The sequence below is a fragment of the Procambarus clarkii genome, chromosome 39, assembly GCF_040958095.1.
Source record: "Procambarus clarkii isolate CNS0578487 chromosome 39, FALCON_Pclarkii_2.0, whole genome shotgun sequence".
Taxonomy (NCBI): Eukaryota; Metazoa; Arthropoda; class Malacostraca; order Decapoda; family Cambaridae; genus Procambarus; species Procambarus clarkii.
Genome location: NC_091188.1, coordinates 152,621 through 169,178, shown reverse-complemented (window position 1 = coordinate 169,178; position 16,558 = coordinate 152,621). Strand labels below are relative to the sequence as shown.

The window sequence follows — 16,558 nt, the reverse complement described above, 5'->3', positions numbered from 1 at the left end:
GCTACCCTAGTATCGCTCGTGGAGTGGCCTGAACAGCGTTGCTGATCTGGAACCTGCCAGCAGCTTGTTGGACTTGTGGTTGACGGCCTCCACGGCGGTGCCCCAGTGGAACTGTGTTTTGGCTGGCCTGTGTCAGGGGTAGACTCAGCTTGATCGAAGGATTCGTCAGGAGACCACGAGAGCACCGAGGACTTGGCACTGAAAGGATCCAGCGTCTTCAGGAGAAGACGACCGTATATATACTTCCCCTGTACAGTGTTAATACCCCTCCCCCCGTGTAATCTTTTTATATATTATTTATTGGTGATGGAAATAATTATAGTATTAAGTTCTTGACTTTATTTCCCTTCCCCTTTAAGTTACTTGCGTCACGGATCTCATCCCTTGAAAGCCACTACTGGCTTGGGGCCGGATACCCTTCCTCTACCGACATCAGAGTACGAACCCAGTTGCGACCCGAGAGGGCCGTAACACCCGAGCTGAGAGGTATGAGCTACGAGGAGAGACTACGGGAATTAAACCTCACTTCACTGGAAGACAGAAGAGTTAGGGGGGACATGATCACCACATTCAAGATTCTGAAGGGAATTGATAGGGTAGATAAAGACAGGCTATTTAACACAAGGGGCACACGCACAAGGGATCACAGATGGAAACCGAGTGCCCAAATGACCCACAGAGATATTAGAAAGAACTTTTTTAGTGTCAGAGTAGTTGACAAATGGAATGCATTAAGAACTGATGTGGTGGAGGCTGACTCCATACACAGTTTCAAGTGTAGATATGATAGCGCCCAATAGGCTCAGGAATCTGTTCACCTGTTGATTGACGGTTGAGAGGCGGGACCAAAGAGCCAGAGCTCAACCCCCGCAAACACAACTAGGTGAGTACACACACACACACACACACACACACACACACACACACACACACACACACACACACACACACACACACACACACACACCTGTAACGATTCGAGAAAGAGACCTGGGAGTAGATGTGACACCTAATCTAACTCCTGAGGCACATATAAATAGGATAACGACAGCAGCGTACTCTACACTGGCGAAAATTAGAACTTCATTCAGAAACCTAAGTGAGGAGGCTTTTAGGGGGCTTTACACTGCCTACGTGAGACCAGTCTTAGAGTATGCCGCGCCATCATGGAGCCCCCACCTGAAGAAACACATAAGGAAACTAGAGAAGGTTCAGAGGTTTGCGACGAGGCTTGTCCCAGAGTTACGAGGGATGGGATATGAAGAACGTCTTAGGGAACTGAACCTTACGACACTAGAGAAAAGAAGGTAGAGAGGAGATATGATAGGAACATATAAAATACTCAGGGGAATTGACAAAGTGGAAATAGATGAAATGTTCACACGTAATAATAACAGAACGAGGGGGACATGGGTGGAAACTGGAAACTCAGATGAGTCTCAGAGATGTTAGGAAGTTTTCTTTTAGCGTGAGAGTAGTGGAAAAATGGAATGCACTTGGGGAACAGGTTGTGGAAGCAAACTCTATTCATAATTTTAAAATTAGGTATCATATGGAAATGGGACAGGAGTCATTGCTGTAAACAACCGATGACTGGAAAGGCGGGATCCAAGAGCCAATGCTCGATCCTGCAAGCACAAATAGGTGAGTACAAATAGGTGAGGACACACATACGCACGCACGCGCGCGCGCACACACACACGCACTTGGGCGACAGTGTCACATTCATTCACTTCAGATTTAATAGAATTCACACAAGAAAAAAACGAGCCAGTCTTTACAATGGTCTGAGGTCACTGGCAGGCGGTTGTCCGCTTGGAGGAGGAGGTGGAGTGACAACAGTGGTGGTGGCAGGTGTGACAACAGTGGTGGTGGCAGGTGTGACAACAGTGGTGGTGGCAGGTGTGACAACAGTGGTGGTGGCAGGTGTGACAACAGTGGTGGTGGCAGGTGTAACAACAGTGGTGGTGGCAGGTGTGACAACAGTGGTGGTGGCAGGTGTGACAACAGTGGTGGTGGCAGGTGTGACAATAGTGGTAGTGGTTCACTTCTCGACAGATGTGGTGGTAGCCTTACAGAGTGAAGAGAGCTCAGCATGTAACACTTTAAGGAGTCGGTGGGTGGTGATATTGGTGGAAATAATGACAAAATTAGAAGAAAAAAAGAAGAAAGCATATGTTGTAAAGCAATAACAAACCATTTTGTAATAATAATACTAGACGTAATGATGTGAGAGCACAGAAGAGATATCTGGAGGTATAGAATACTAACTTTGTCAGTCAGGGGAACATGATGGATGACCTCACAAGAATGGTGTATATTGTAAATCTTAAGGCATCATAGCACTCACTGAAACATACTTATTCTTCAGCTTTTCATCTTGCCTTAGTGCCCATTTAGAATATGCAGTTCAATTTTGGTTTCTGTACTATAGCACGAATATAAATTATCTTAAACACTTTCACAGAAGGATGACAAAATTAATCTCAGAAATTAGATATCTGTATTATGTTGAGATTAAAAAAGCTTAATTTACATCTTTTAGAAAGACGAAGAGTAAGGGGTGACACACTTTAAGTATACATAGAGTGTAAGAAAGAGAATGTAAATAAGCTTGTTGACCAGACCACACACTAGAAGTTGAAAGGACGACGACGTTTCGGTCCGTCCTGGACCATTCTCAAGTCGATTGTGAGAATGGTCCACAATCGACTTGAGAATGGTCCAGGACGGACCGAAACGTCGTCGTCCCTTCAACTTCTAGTGTGTGGTCTGGTCAACATACTTCAGCCACGTTATTGTGACTCCTCGCCTGCATAAATAAGCTTTTAAATAAATCAACACAAAACAGAAACACGAAATAGATATAACTTTTATAAGTTTAGATTCAAGAAAGATCTGGGTAAATATTAGTTTGGAAAAGGATTGCAGATTTATGGAACAAATTACTATGTAATGTAATAGATATCGGATCGCTAGCTTGTTTCAAGCGTAGGTTAGACATATATATGAATGAGTTTGGGTGAAAATAAATTAGAGCTGCCTCGTATGGGTCAATAGGCCGTCTGTAGTTACCTTAATACACATGTTCAATGGCCCAGTCTTCTCCCTAATCTCTGATATATCTGAAAAATCCCTTTAGGGTTTGACTGCTGCCCTGCTGTATGTGCTTCATAGTTTCTTCAGCTTTTCTTATTTCTATTTTGTTAACATTTGTAACTATTATGAAGCTGTTATTCGATCTAATGAATTTTTATAGTATACTATGTTCCTGGGCTTACCTAAATAGGGCTTTTAAAAAGTTATTATTTGAATCTACATCTCAATCCAATTTAAATATCACCAAACCACTAGTCCAGTCCGGCACGTCCCGGGGACAGTCCACCGTCCATGGTCACGTTTGCACAATCTAACTTTCCCAAGAAACTTCTTAATACTTCAAAATCAACTTTACGGAAATCTGGCACAGTTTGTCATCCTCCTTTTTCATGCCTTGTTAAATTTAATTTCTCTATGATCATTATTACTCAGTTCGTTACTTATTTCCATTTTGTTAATATTTGTACCTTTATTTGCCAGGACTAAATACAGAATATTATTTCTTCTGTGAAACTCTGTAACAAACTGTCAGGAAGCCTTCCGCCACTTCCAGGAATTATTTTGCCCGAGTTAGCTGTATATAATGTTCAGTCTATTGCCCCGAGCACCTACAGCCTCGCTCCCGTGCCAGGTAAGTCCACTATGGGCTCACCATAGCCCGTGCTACTTGTAACTTTTGTTCCGAGAAGCTGAATCTAAAACAACAACAACAACTGCCCCGGGCTTATAGTCTGCAGCCACACACTGTACTGCATCCTCACGACTTCTGTTATCTCATCCCAAATTGGGGGCCGAGTGATAACTCTCATTATGAGTTAGCCAATGGCTAACTCATAATGTTACACATTCATCCCTGGGACTGATCCATGCTATTACTCATCCTGGGACTGACTTACCCTGGGACTGACGGACCCTGTGACTGACAGACCCTGTGACTGACAGACCCTGTGACTGACAGACCCTGTGACTGACAGACCCTGTGACTGACAGACCCTGTGACTGACAGACCCTGTGACTGACAGACCCTAGGATTGACTGTTACAGACTCACCCTGTTATATAATCCTCCTGGGACTGACTAGCATTTGAAATTGAAATCGTTATTTCTATACTCTGGGACTGACTCGCCCTGAGACCCACTCTGGGACTGACTCGCCCAGGAACTGACAGACCGCTGGGACGGACTCGCCCAGGAACTGACAGACCGCTGGGACGGACTCGCCCAGGAACTGACAGACCGCTGGGACGGACTCGCCCAGGAACTGACAGACCGCTGGGACGGACTCGCCCAGGAACTGACAGACCGCTGGGACGGACTCGCCCAGGAACTGACAGACCGCTGGGACGGACTCGCCCAGGAACTGACAGATCACTGGGACGGACTGGCCGTGTTGTAGACTTACCTTGAGACTGGAAGTGTCTGTCGCCTGGTTGCAGATCTCCGCCACAGAACTGCCTCAGCTCATAAGTGTGTTCCATCCTCGATTGTAAGACGATACTTTGTCTTCTTAACTGTCTTAATCAGAGTTGTTGCTGTGTCTCAGCTCTCCCTCACGACCACCTCAGCTCTTCCTTACTCAGTCTCCAACACACACTCTGCCAGGCTCCCAGACTCGTCTAACTAGCCGCGCCTTGCATGACCGGGATGACTGTTAACGACCCGTGAGTGACACCAACGAGTATGGTATAGTAGTGATCACATCTACAGATCACCACCTTTGTGTACTCCCGCCCTCAGCATGGGAGTATAATCACCAGTCTTGGTGGCCCTGGTGCCGCTGGATGGCCCTGGTGGCCCTGGTGGCACTGGCTGGCCCCCGGGAAGTGCCACGTGCCCTGCAGGTACCAGAGGATCAGGTGTCACGAGGAGTATCAGGTGACCTCCAACAGGCGGGGACAACCACCATAGCTCCACTACACACTCATATTATGCTCCCCTTCACCCTTATCTCTGTGAGCCTGTGTCACGGCGCGGGCCAAGGAGTTCCTGAGCCAAGAGTCCCAACGGTATACGCTCACCTGTACGTTGTTCGTACACGTGTGCCGTGTTCACACTCTCTGCATACAGGTGTACTGTGTAGTGTAGGCACTTATACTGTGTAGTGTAGGCACTCGTGTACTGTGTAGTGTAGGCACTCGTGTACTGTGTAGTGTAGGCACTCGTGTACTGTGTAGTGTAGGCACTCGTGTACTGTGTAGTGTAGGCACTCGTGTACTGTGTAGTGTAGGCACTCGTGTACTGTGTAGTGTAGGCACTCGTGTACTGTGTAGTGTAGGCACTCGTGTACTGTGTAGTGTAGGCACTCGTGTACTGTGTAGTGTAGGCACTCGTGTACTGTGTAGTGTAGGCACTCGTGTACTGTGTAGTGTAGGCACTCGTGTACTGTGTAGTGTAGGCACTCGTGTACTGTGTAGTGTAGGCACTCGTGTACTGTGTAGTGTAGGCACTCGTGTACTGTGTAGTGTAGGCACTCGTGTACTGTGTAGTGTAGGCACTCGTGTACTGTGTAGTGTAGGCACTCGTGTACTGTGTAGTGTAGGCACTCGTGTACTGTGTAGTGTAGGCACTCGTGTACTGTGTAGTGTAAGCACTCGTGTACTGTAAGCACTCGTGTACTGTGTAGTGTAGGCACAGGGTACACGTACACAATGTTAAATGGGACTCTTGGGTTAAATGTTTGCTGGTCAGGGAAGAGTTTCACCGCTGTGCTGATACAACCCGTTCTTTGCTCGCCTCTATATGGATCCCGATCCTTGTCATATCATATACCTTCACCATAATTTATATTTTCCACTCCAAGATATTGTGATCGTTTAATTGTTTAAATGATGAGTTATATCCAAAACAATGGACACAAACACCAATGAGTTTCAGTATGTGTGCCAGGCCCCGGTACACCCAAGTTATCACATCAACACCGACTACACAGACTCCTACACCGACACACACACACAGAGGACACCGCTGCTCCAGTTAGTGCACCTCGCGGTCAAGTAAGAACAATGTGGTGTTCTTACCTCCCGCTCCAGCAGAGTGGGGGAGTGTACATGTCTGTCTGTTGGCTCCGCCCCTCGCCACCAAACTTCCTCACACACACCAGTTCCCAGTGGCTGCTCGGCCTCACAACACGCCTTCCTCCACCAATCACAGCCAAGCTTATAACACTACTCGCACCTGTTAATATATCGTATAACGAATCTGTTTCAGGATTAGAGTCATCGATTAGTCGTCTTGATGGTAAGACTTATTACTTAATTAAGTAGTCAACCCGGCCTCAAACCAAGTCCATTCCTTCCAGCGGTCGACTCCAAAGACGCATTAATAAGTTTTAACATGTTGTTCACTCAAAATTGGAATGTTATCAAAAATAAATTACAGTCCGTCCTCCAAGTGATTCCATGCACCCGCCAAACCCCCTGTTTATGAATGAAAAACGGTTTACACACGACTCACAACTGATTTCGTTTGAACACTTCCGGAACAAAACGTATTCATACATTTTTACATACTGTTTTACATTCAAAACGGGATTTTTTTCAAATATAAATTAATATTATAATATATTAGCATATTGTGCATATATATGCATAGATTAGGTTAGGTGTTTAGGTTCTGTTGGCGATTATTTGTATTTGTAGTACGTGGGTGAAGCATTTACAGCGTTGTGGTTCGAATAAAATTCGTCAGTGAAGCACTTGTTCCGGAAGTGTTCGAACGAAATCAGCTGTGAGTCGTGTGTAAACCGTTTTTCATTCATAAACAGGGGGTTTGGCGGGTGCATGGAATCACTTTTGGGTCTTTGTTTGGAGGACGGGCTGACAAATAAACAATGCAAAATACTTGTTAACCCAGCCGACAAACCCACTGTTTACGAATGGAAAGCGGTTTACACACGACTCACAACTGTTGACGTCCGAACACTTCCGGACCAAGTGCTTTACTGACGAATTTTGTTCGAACCACAACGCTGTAAATGCTTCACCCACGCACTACAAATACAAATAATCGCCAAAAGAACCTAAACACCTAACCTATGCCTATATATGCACAATATGCTAATATATTATCATTTTAATTTATATTTGAGAAAATTCCTGTTTTGAATGAATAGCATGTAAAAATTTATGAATGCATCTGTGGGGTCGACCGCTGGATGTAATGGACTTGAGTCGAGGACGGGTTGTATAAATGCTTCATACACGTACTTCAAATACAAATAATTGTCAGCAGAATCTAAATACCTAAACCTAACTATACTTAGAATTGAATTGTTATATACATTAATATTGCATAATATTAATATTGCATAATATTAATATTGCATAATATTAATGTATATATGAGAACAAACTAAGTTTTAATACACGGTATGTTTAACTTGATGAATACGCCTGGGGAGAACGGCCGCTGCTTTAACCAGCCTAGTGTGAGGACGGGGTTCAAAACATATAATCGTCAACAGAACCAATGCCTAAATATGCACAATATGCTACGATATTAATATATGTTTCTGAAAAATCCTGTTTTTGAACGAACAGCATGTTAAAACTGAGGAATGTGTTCATGGGGTTGACCCCCTGGATGGAATGGCTCCACTACTAATTATGTTCTCAAACAGTGTTTCGCTCTCTTCCTGTGTTCGAATTACACTTCTCTGAAAGTGTTGCCCAAGTACGACACATACTCATTATTGCCAACAGAACCAAAAGAACTAACCAAATCTATCATTGGCCTAATTATACACAAAATTACAATAAACATTAATATTTATTAATATACTGTATTGCATATTCGAGAAAATATGGTTAAAATTTACGAATTCGTCTTTGGGGAGGACCGCATTACTGGAGCACTGGTGAGGGTGTGTACTGCTGGAGTGTTGTTCAGTCTTGAACAGCGGTTAGGTAGCTCCCTCTTGCAGCACCCGCAGTGTACCATAGGGTCCCTCTTGCAGCACCTGCAGTGTACCATAGGGTACCTCTTGCAGCACCTGCAGTGTACCATAGGGTACCTCTTGCAGCACCCACAGTGTACCATAGGGTCCCTCTTGCAGCACCTGCAATGTACCATAGTGACCCCCGTGCAGCACCCGCAGTGTGTCATAGTGACCCCCTCGCAGCACCCACAGTGTACCATAGTGACCCCCGTGCAGCACCCGCAGTGTACCATAGTGACCCCCTCGCAGCATCCACAGTGTACCATAGTGACCCCCGTGCAGCACCCGCAGTGTACCGGGTCTGGGATCTGATGCCACAACAGTATAGTGAGGACAACAACGCGTGGCAGGTGAGTGCGGGTAACGGCAGCGTTGCCCGGGGCGCTGGCGGCACTTGTCTCTCACAACTTTCCTATCATTATTTACCTATTAGTGCCTCTGGGAGAGTGAGCTTTAACTCTATGTCCCACCATACGCCGCTGATGTTGTTCTTTACATGTGGGCTCCAGGAGACAGGTTTGGCGTGATATCAATTCCTAGATCTTTCTCTCCGTCCGTTTCGTGAAGGACTTCATCTCCCATTCGGTACTCAGTGTCTGGCCTCCTATTTCCTCCTCCTAGTTTCATTACTTTACATTTACTGCGGTTGAACTTTAGTAGCCATTTGTTGGACCATTCCTTTGGTTTGTCTAGGTCATCTTCTAGCCTCATGCTATCTTCCTGTCTTAATCCTCCTCATAATTTTTTCCATCATCAGCAAACTTTGAGAGGAACGAGTCTATTCCCTCTGGGAGATCATTTACATAAATCAGAAACAGTATAGGTTCCCTCCAAGAGTTACTCTAACGCCCTCCAAGAGTTACTCTCACGCCCTCCAAGAGTTACTCTCACGCCCTCCAAGAGTTACTCTCACCCCCACCAAAAACTGGCGTCCCACCATCATTCTCCACCAGGAACAAGTGACCAATGTCCGGCTGACCCAGTAATATTGTGGTGTTTCACCGTCTTCCATTCCTCCTCCTCCATCCCCCCCCCCACCCACCCACCCTTCCCTACAACTCACCTCTCCCCACACCCTTCCCACCCGTCCAGGACCACCACAGCCACCCGTCCAGGACCACCACAGCCACCCGTCCAGGCCCACCACAGCCACCCGTCCAGGACCACCACAGCCACCCGTCCAGGACCACCACAGCCACCCGTCCAGGCCCAACACAGCCACCCGTCCAGGCCCAACACAGCCACCCGTCCAGGCCCAACACAGCCACCCGTCCAGGACCACCACAGCCACCCGTCCAGGACCACCACAGCCACCCGTCCAGGCCCACCACAGCCACCCGTCCAGGACCACCACAGCCACCCGTCCAGGACCACCACAGCCACCCGTCCAGGACCACCACAGCCACCCGTCCAGGACCACCACAGCCACCCGTCCAGGCCCAACACAGCCACCCGTCCATGACCACCACAGCCACCCGTCCAGGCCCAACACAGCCACCCGTCCAGGACCACCCCAGCCACCCGTCCAGGACCACCACAGCCACCCGTCCAGGCCCAACACAGCCACCCGTCCAGGACCACCACAGCCACCCGTCCAGGACCACCACAGCCACCCGTCCAGGACCACCACAGCCACCCGTCCAGGACCACCACAGCCACCCGTCCAGGACCACCACAGCCACCCGTCCAGGCCCAACACAGCCACCCGTCCAGGCCCAACACAGCCACCCGTCCAGGACCACCACAGCCACCCGTCCAGGCCCAACACAGCCACCCGTCCAGGACCACCACAGCCACCCGTCCAGGACCAACACAGCCACCCGTCCAGGACCACCACAGCCACCCGTCCAGGCCCAACACAGCCACCCGTTCAGGACCACCACAGCCACCCGTCCAGGACCACCACAGCCACCCGTCCAGGACCACCACAGCCACCCGTCCAGGACCACCACAGCCACCCGTCCAGGACCACCACAGCCACCCGTCCAGGACCACCACAGCCACCCGTCCAGAACCACCACAGCCACCCGTCCAGGACCACCACAGCCACCCGTCCAGGACCACCACAGCCACCCGTCCAGGACCACCACAGCCACCCGTCCAGAACCACCACAGCCACCCGTCCAGGACCACCACAGCCACCCGTCCAGGACCACCACAGCCACCCGTCCAGGACCACCACAGCCACCCGTCCAGAACCACCACAGCCACCCGTCCAGGCCCAACACAGCCACCCGTCCAGGACCACCACAGCCACCCGTCCAGGCCCAACACAGCCACCCGTCCAGGACCACCACAGCCACCCGTCCAGGACCACCACAGCCACCCGTCCAGGACCACCACAGCCACCCGTCCAGGACCACCACTGCCACCCGTCCAGGACCACCACAGCCACCCGTCCAGGACCAACACAGCCACCCGTCCAGGACCACCACAGCCACCCGTCCAGGACCACCACAGCCACTCCAGGTTCACAGCTGTCGCCCATTCAATCATGACACGCTCCGTGTTGTTGTGTAGCAGGTAGTGAGGTCAGTCAAGGCCGCTCAGGCCAGCTAACAATGGTTCACCCTTCTCATATCTCTACTGATGAGACCATTAAAAGTTGCTCAGTAAACATAGCTCCGGCCACCTGCTGTCAGCCATTTTTGTCTGTACCAGACTCTACGGCCTCAAGCTGACCAGTCAGGGAGTCCCAACAGTGCCAGTCAGGGGTCCCAACAGTGCCAGTCAGGGGGTCCCAACAGTGCCAGTCAGGGGTCCCAACAGTGCCAGTCAGGGGTCCCAACAGTGCCAGTCAGGGGGTCCCAACAGTGCCAGTCAGGGGGTCCCAACAGTGCCAGTCAGGGGGGTCCCAACACTGCCAGTCAGGGGTCCCAACAGTGCCAGTCAGGGGGTCCCAACACTGCCAGTCAGGGGGTCCCAACACTGCCAGTCAGGGGGTCCCAACAGTGCCAGTCAGGGGGTCCCAACAGTGCCAGTCAGGAGGGGTCATTAGTTTCATGGAGACCAATGACCTTCACAACCCAGGTCAACGTGGACTTAGAGCGGGAAGATCGTGCCTCTCACAGCTACTTGACCACTATGACAAAGTCACCGAGGCATAAGAAGAAAAACAGAACGCAGATGTGGTATAAATGGACTTCGCAAAGGCATTCAATAAATGTGACCATGGAGTGATAGCACACAAAATGAGGTCAGTGGGAATAACCAGTAACGTAGGACGGTAGATACTCAGTTTTCTGTCGAACAGAACACAAAGAATAGCAGTCAACCACATAAAATCAAGTCCAAGAACAGCTGAACGCTCTGTACCTAAACCTACAGTCCTTGCACCTCACCCCTCTACTTCCCTCACCCCACTACTTCCCTCACCCCACTACTTCCCTCACCCCTTGCCCACACCTTTTATTTCATTTCTTGGCCATTCCGTTTTGCGATACATCATTAATCTTAATTATGTTACCCGGTAATCAGTTTCAGAAATTATCACCCCAGTTTCCAAACCGGTTCTGCCCAGTTCCTTCCTATTTGTAAAGTCATTAATATCCTCTTTCCTGTTCTATTTTGGGTTGGCATACTTAAAACATTTACATCTGCATCGTTACACCCTTTTATCCATTGGTATTCCAATTTAGGGAGAGTAAAAAAGCATCACTGTCAAGTTTCTCAGTAATGATGAGAGGAAAATTCCACATTGCCTGGAGTGAGAGAGGAAGGTCATCATTCTCAGTGATGACGTTATCAAGAGCCTCCACGGGCAGCAGGAGAGGTGGAGGTGGGCAGCGACCACCACAACCTTCATGCCCCGGCTATCAACACCACCTCCTTACAAACATATTTGGTTTTCTGTTGTTTTAGTTTATTATTGATCCCATATCCGTCGTGTGGGAGGTATAGTGGTCCCCACACCCGTCGTGTGGGAGGTAGTGGTCCCCCACACCCGTCGTGTGGGAGAGGTAAATAAGTTATTATCAACAGAAGGCACCAAGCTGGGGAGGCTATGCACGTGGCACCGTCAAAAGTGCGGAATATCCAAAGGCGCTAAATATCACTAAGAACAAAAGCGCATCAGGAGAACAACATCAAAGGCATCCGATTCACCAAGGACACTATCAAGGGACAGGTGACCGCGAAGAACAGTCGGGAGGCAAGACATAGGCACATCCTGGAAGTCAGGATGTGCCTACAAGTGACATCAAGTCAACAAGGATATGCACGCCGGTTACGGTGGTAGGAGGAAGGCCATGGGGGCACACTACCCCTTAAGATTATGTAGCTTATTACAGTAGCAGAAGATCAGCGAGCCTGCCAGCGGGGCATGTTTCGAGGAATGAATAACAGGGTAGAAGTCAAAATGAGGAACACCTTTAGGGAAAATGGGACAAGAGCGGATAGCCTCCTTCGTGGCAGCATCCGCACGTCATTTAAGGACACACTAATATGACCGGGAACCCAGCAAATTTGACTGTCTTAAATCTGCTGGAGATAAGATACAGCCCATATTTAATTTTGACGACCACAGGATTGAGAGGATTAAAAGACTCCAGAGCCATGAAGGCACTGGAGTCGAGTCAACTACAACAACCTTTGTTGTTGTAGTTGACTCTCACAATGTCTTGTGCTCTGATGAGACCATTGTAATGTACAGTTTTATTAATTGTCTGGGTAAGGTAAGACGATTATTTGTGGATGATTGTCTTTAAAGTTATCTGTGTATCTTTATATATTTTGACTTCTAAATCGCGTGGTTAAGTGAAGTATTATATATCTTCCCTTAAATGCTCTCAACTCTTTAAGACATAATTGTAACATGCTCGTGTCCGAAGCTAGACACAAATACAACAAAATTATTAAGGATGGTAACAGTCCATTCCATGTGGTCTCCATCTCATGTTGGCCTCCTAATGCATGATAGAGCTGATGAGTTAGCCAAAGAATCTGCCTTTAAAGGAGACGTTGAGTGTAACCTTTGATTGTCAATGAGCAATCTGAGAGCAGCAGTACACCAAGAACTTCAACAAAGTCTTGTAGATCTGAGGCAAAGTGAAATCGACACCAGTAATTCCATCTATCATCATACTATCATGCAAGAGGAGCCACACATCTATGGATCATCCAATACAATCAGCAGACTTCTAGATGTTACTACTGCTCGGCTTAGTCTCGGTTACAAGTATCTCTGGGAATTCTCATTATCTGCTGATGTAGAGCTGACCAAATGTAAACTGTGTCAACAAAATTATTCGCACACCCTCCGTCACTATGTGATGGAGTGCGAAAAGATACGTGAATTCATAGACAATTCTATAACCAATGTTCCAACGATGTGTAAATATTTCATTCAAAATGATCTGCTACCAGATTTTTTAGCCAAACATCCCCAGTTTGCTAACTATAGGTAGTAACTAAGTGATTGTAACCTATCCACCGCTGCCCACTGGATGGGGGGCGGTGTGCAGGACAAACATATCAATTGTGACACTAGCTCTCTACATATGGCAGATGCTTAATTTAGAAACCGTACTTGGTCGATCTCGAACCCATTGTTGATGTGACGACTTATACCGAATTTTGTAACTAGTTCATCAAGATTGTAACTTGCTTAGCTAAATGAATTGTGGGGTTCAGTCCCTGAGCCCATTATGTGCCTCTGTAACCCTTTCCACTACCGCTCACAAGATGGGTATGGGGTGCATAATAAATGAACTAAACTAACTTTGTGGGGACTTACTCATTTGTTCAAGTCCCCACAAAGTTAGCTTTTGAAACAAGTTTTGACTTTGCCAGGAGCTGTAATTTTCCTGTCTCAGAGCATCATTGTGGCGCTCCAGAAGGGAAACACCTTTTTCTGATCAGGGGGAGAAAGATACTGGCAGTATGGGGCTTTAAATTTATTGAAGATTAAATTCTGCAGAACATGTAAATATATAAAGTTTCAAATATATAAAGTAAGTAAATATATAAAGTTTATATTAAACACGGTTTATATTATAGACATATAAACAAAGTTTATATTATATTAACTTATAGATCCAAGAGATCCACAACTTTTAACCTTTCATTGTTTCACTATTTTTTCACCAATGTATAACTTGTAGCCTTTAAATATCTAATAAAGCAAAACAAATGCAAAAAGGCGGATGATAGGATAAAAGAACAAGGAACCTGTATTTGAGGAGACCCAAAATTCCCTCTAATGCATTGTGTGTACTTTTCTCTGAGGCTATGGGCCCCCCTTTCATCCAGTCAATGAAATAGTAAATATATATTTTTTAATCTAGTAATTTACTTTATGATGTAAATCCAAATATAGACAGGCATTATAAAGGAACGGATTGGTCAGGTGGTGGTACCTGGTGAGCCAAATATGCTCAAGTAATGTTGAATCATCGACTTGGATTTTCAAATTCACCAGTGTTTTGACATTTACGGCTTTGGCGGGTAGGCAGTTCCATCGGTCAAAAAAGTTTCTTTTCGACCAGTTTCTTATATTTTGTCCAATATTGACTTATTGAGCTTAAAATCGTTGCTCTTTGTTTGTTACATCTGACCTTCAGAAGAAATTGCCTGGATCAGTATCCTCCAAATTATTCAGTATTTTAAGTTTCGATGAGATCAGCCCTGTCATGTCTGGTTTGCAGTGTTGTTAGCCCTGCGGCCCCTCTGTCATCCCTGGTACAAGAATTGACTTGGTTTTGGAATAATTCTTGTAGCCCGTTGTTGCACTTTCTCCAGAGCAGCTATGTCCTTCTGAAGACGAGGTCTTCATGCTTCAGTTCAAAATGAGTTATGTCGCTATTATTAGCTGTGTTTATGTTATTCCGTGAGTGCTATGTTGTGTACTGGTCTAGGGTATACAAGATATATCATACATCATAATGGACTTCTTCTTGAGAGGTTATCTTGAGATCACTGTATCCAATACAGTATTCCAAATTGGGCCGCTCTATAAATTTATCTAACATAGTCCATGTACACTATACCTACCGAAAGTCCTTTATCCGAGTAACTGTTTGCGGTTACCCTTTCAAAAAAATGTGAGCAAGTTTGTAAGGCAGGTTCTATTTTTAACAAACCCATATTACGTCGATTTTATTAGATTGTTCACGGTGAGATGGTGAATGATTCCTTCCCATCTGCATGTACCCACTGGATACATTTTTCCTATTGTCAGTAAAACCTAAGACGACTTTCTACGCTGCCATTACTTTGTTCTATAATTTAATAAACTACAAAACGAAATACTGTTATTTTGACAAGACAGCTTTCATTTTAAGAAGACTTCCAATTATGAGGAGACAATTTATAGAGAAGAGTGGTCATTTGAAGATGTCCTTGTCTTTAAAAAAAACAATAAATTTCTAAAGAAAACAATTTTTAAAAGCAAAAATTGTCATTTAATATTACTGCCATATCAAGAAACTCGTTATTAATTAGAAACAGGTCATTAAAGCCTAGGAAGAACTCTTATTACGAGGAAGATGATACAAAACTGTTACATTTTAAAATGTTAGTTTTTTTGGAACAGTCGTTAAAATATCCACACCAAATTGAAGGTGATACATGTCTTTGACGTGACTGCTGTTGATAATAATATAAATGCACTACTTGAGATAAACACATCAAAATAGTGTTGGTACCTTAAACACTAACATTGGCAGCTCGCCAAAAACGATGAGAATTGTGTTGGTCACTTTTAAGCACTAGATTCCTCACACTGATTCAACAATGAAAGTTTTTCTTTAAATATAACAATGGTCAGGATTTAACTCAAACATGGAAGCTAAAATCCAACACGCCATGCCCAGTGTGAGGCAAGGTGTCAAAGCACAGACGATGCAGCCAACTGTGTTGAGCGTTAAGAAATCCTGTTACATACCAACACCTGTTTATGGCTAACGAGTCTATGACCGCTCACAGGACCCAGGAGATTAACAGCATCTCACAACGATAAGAAGATGCTGCCCAGGTAAGAGCAGCCGACCTCCCTGGCCCAGTTGCCTAACTACTCTCCCTTCCCTTATATACTTACCTAAACAAGCGCTGAGGGCTTCGTCCACAACTAGAGGATCCATAATTGACATATTCCACACGCCAAGCACCTTTGTGGGGCTAAAAACTCCATGGATAAGCACACATAGCAGCACAGAAGCACAGTACACTACACTCCACTCACTGGCTAACACAACACTGGTTAACCTGTGGCCGCCCGGGCCGCCGCTGGGCTGATTACGTAGGCAGGAGGGATGCCCGCTTCATCCACGGCCGCCCACCTCACTCAACTCATATCTGCTCTCCCTACGGCATTTACCATTATTATGAAAGCTTATAATGACAATGATTTATAATTTATTAGTCTGCACACGCGTTATCATTAGCAGTGCCAGCACTGATAGTGGCCCACTTGTAATAGTCTGCGGATGCACCAACAGATGGCGACACGGCCGGGATACGATAATTTCATACTAACTATTTTTTCTCATCGCTTACAAGAATTAAATAAACAGGAGAACAAATACT

General features: G+C 46.3%; 1 protein-coding gene across 5 annotated transcripts in view; it reads right to left on the bottom strand.

The window, feature by feature from the left end:
• Positions 1–16,263, bottom strand: part of LOC123760383 (myelin regulatory factor-like protein) — an 86,332-nt gene extending 70,069 nt beyond the window's left edge. For 2 of the 5 annotated variants that reach the window (XM_045746049.2, XM_045746051.2), the window contains exon 1: positions 4,502–4,688. In XM_045746049.2, the coding sequence (XP_045602005.1) occupies positions 4,502–4,577 (76 nt within the window). In that variant the 5' untranslated portion in view covers positions 4,578–4,688. Of the gene's footprint in view, positions 1–4,501; positions 4,690–16,070 lie in introns of those variants that run through there. The other 3 variants (XM_045746050.2, XM_069338239.1, XM_069338238.1) reach the window with 3 other exon arrangements.
• Between the last annotated feature and the right edge of the window lie 295 nt (positions 16,264–16,558).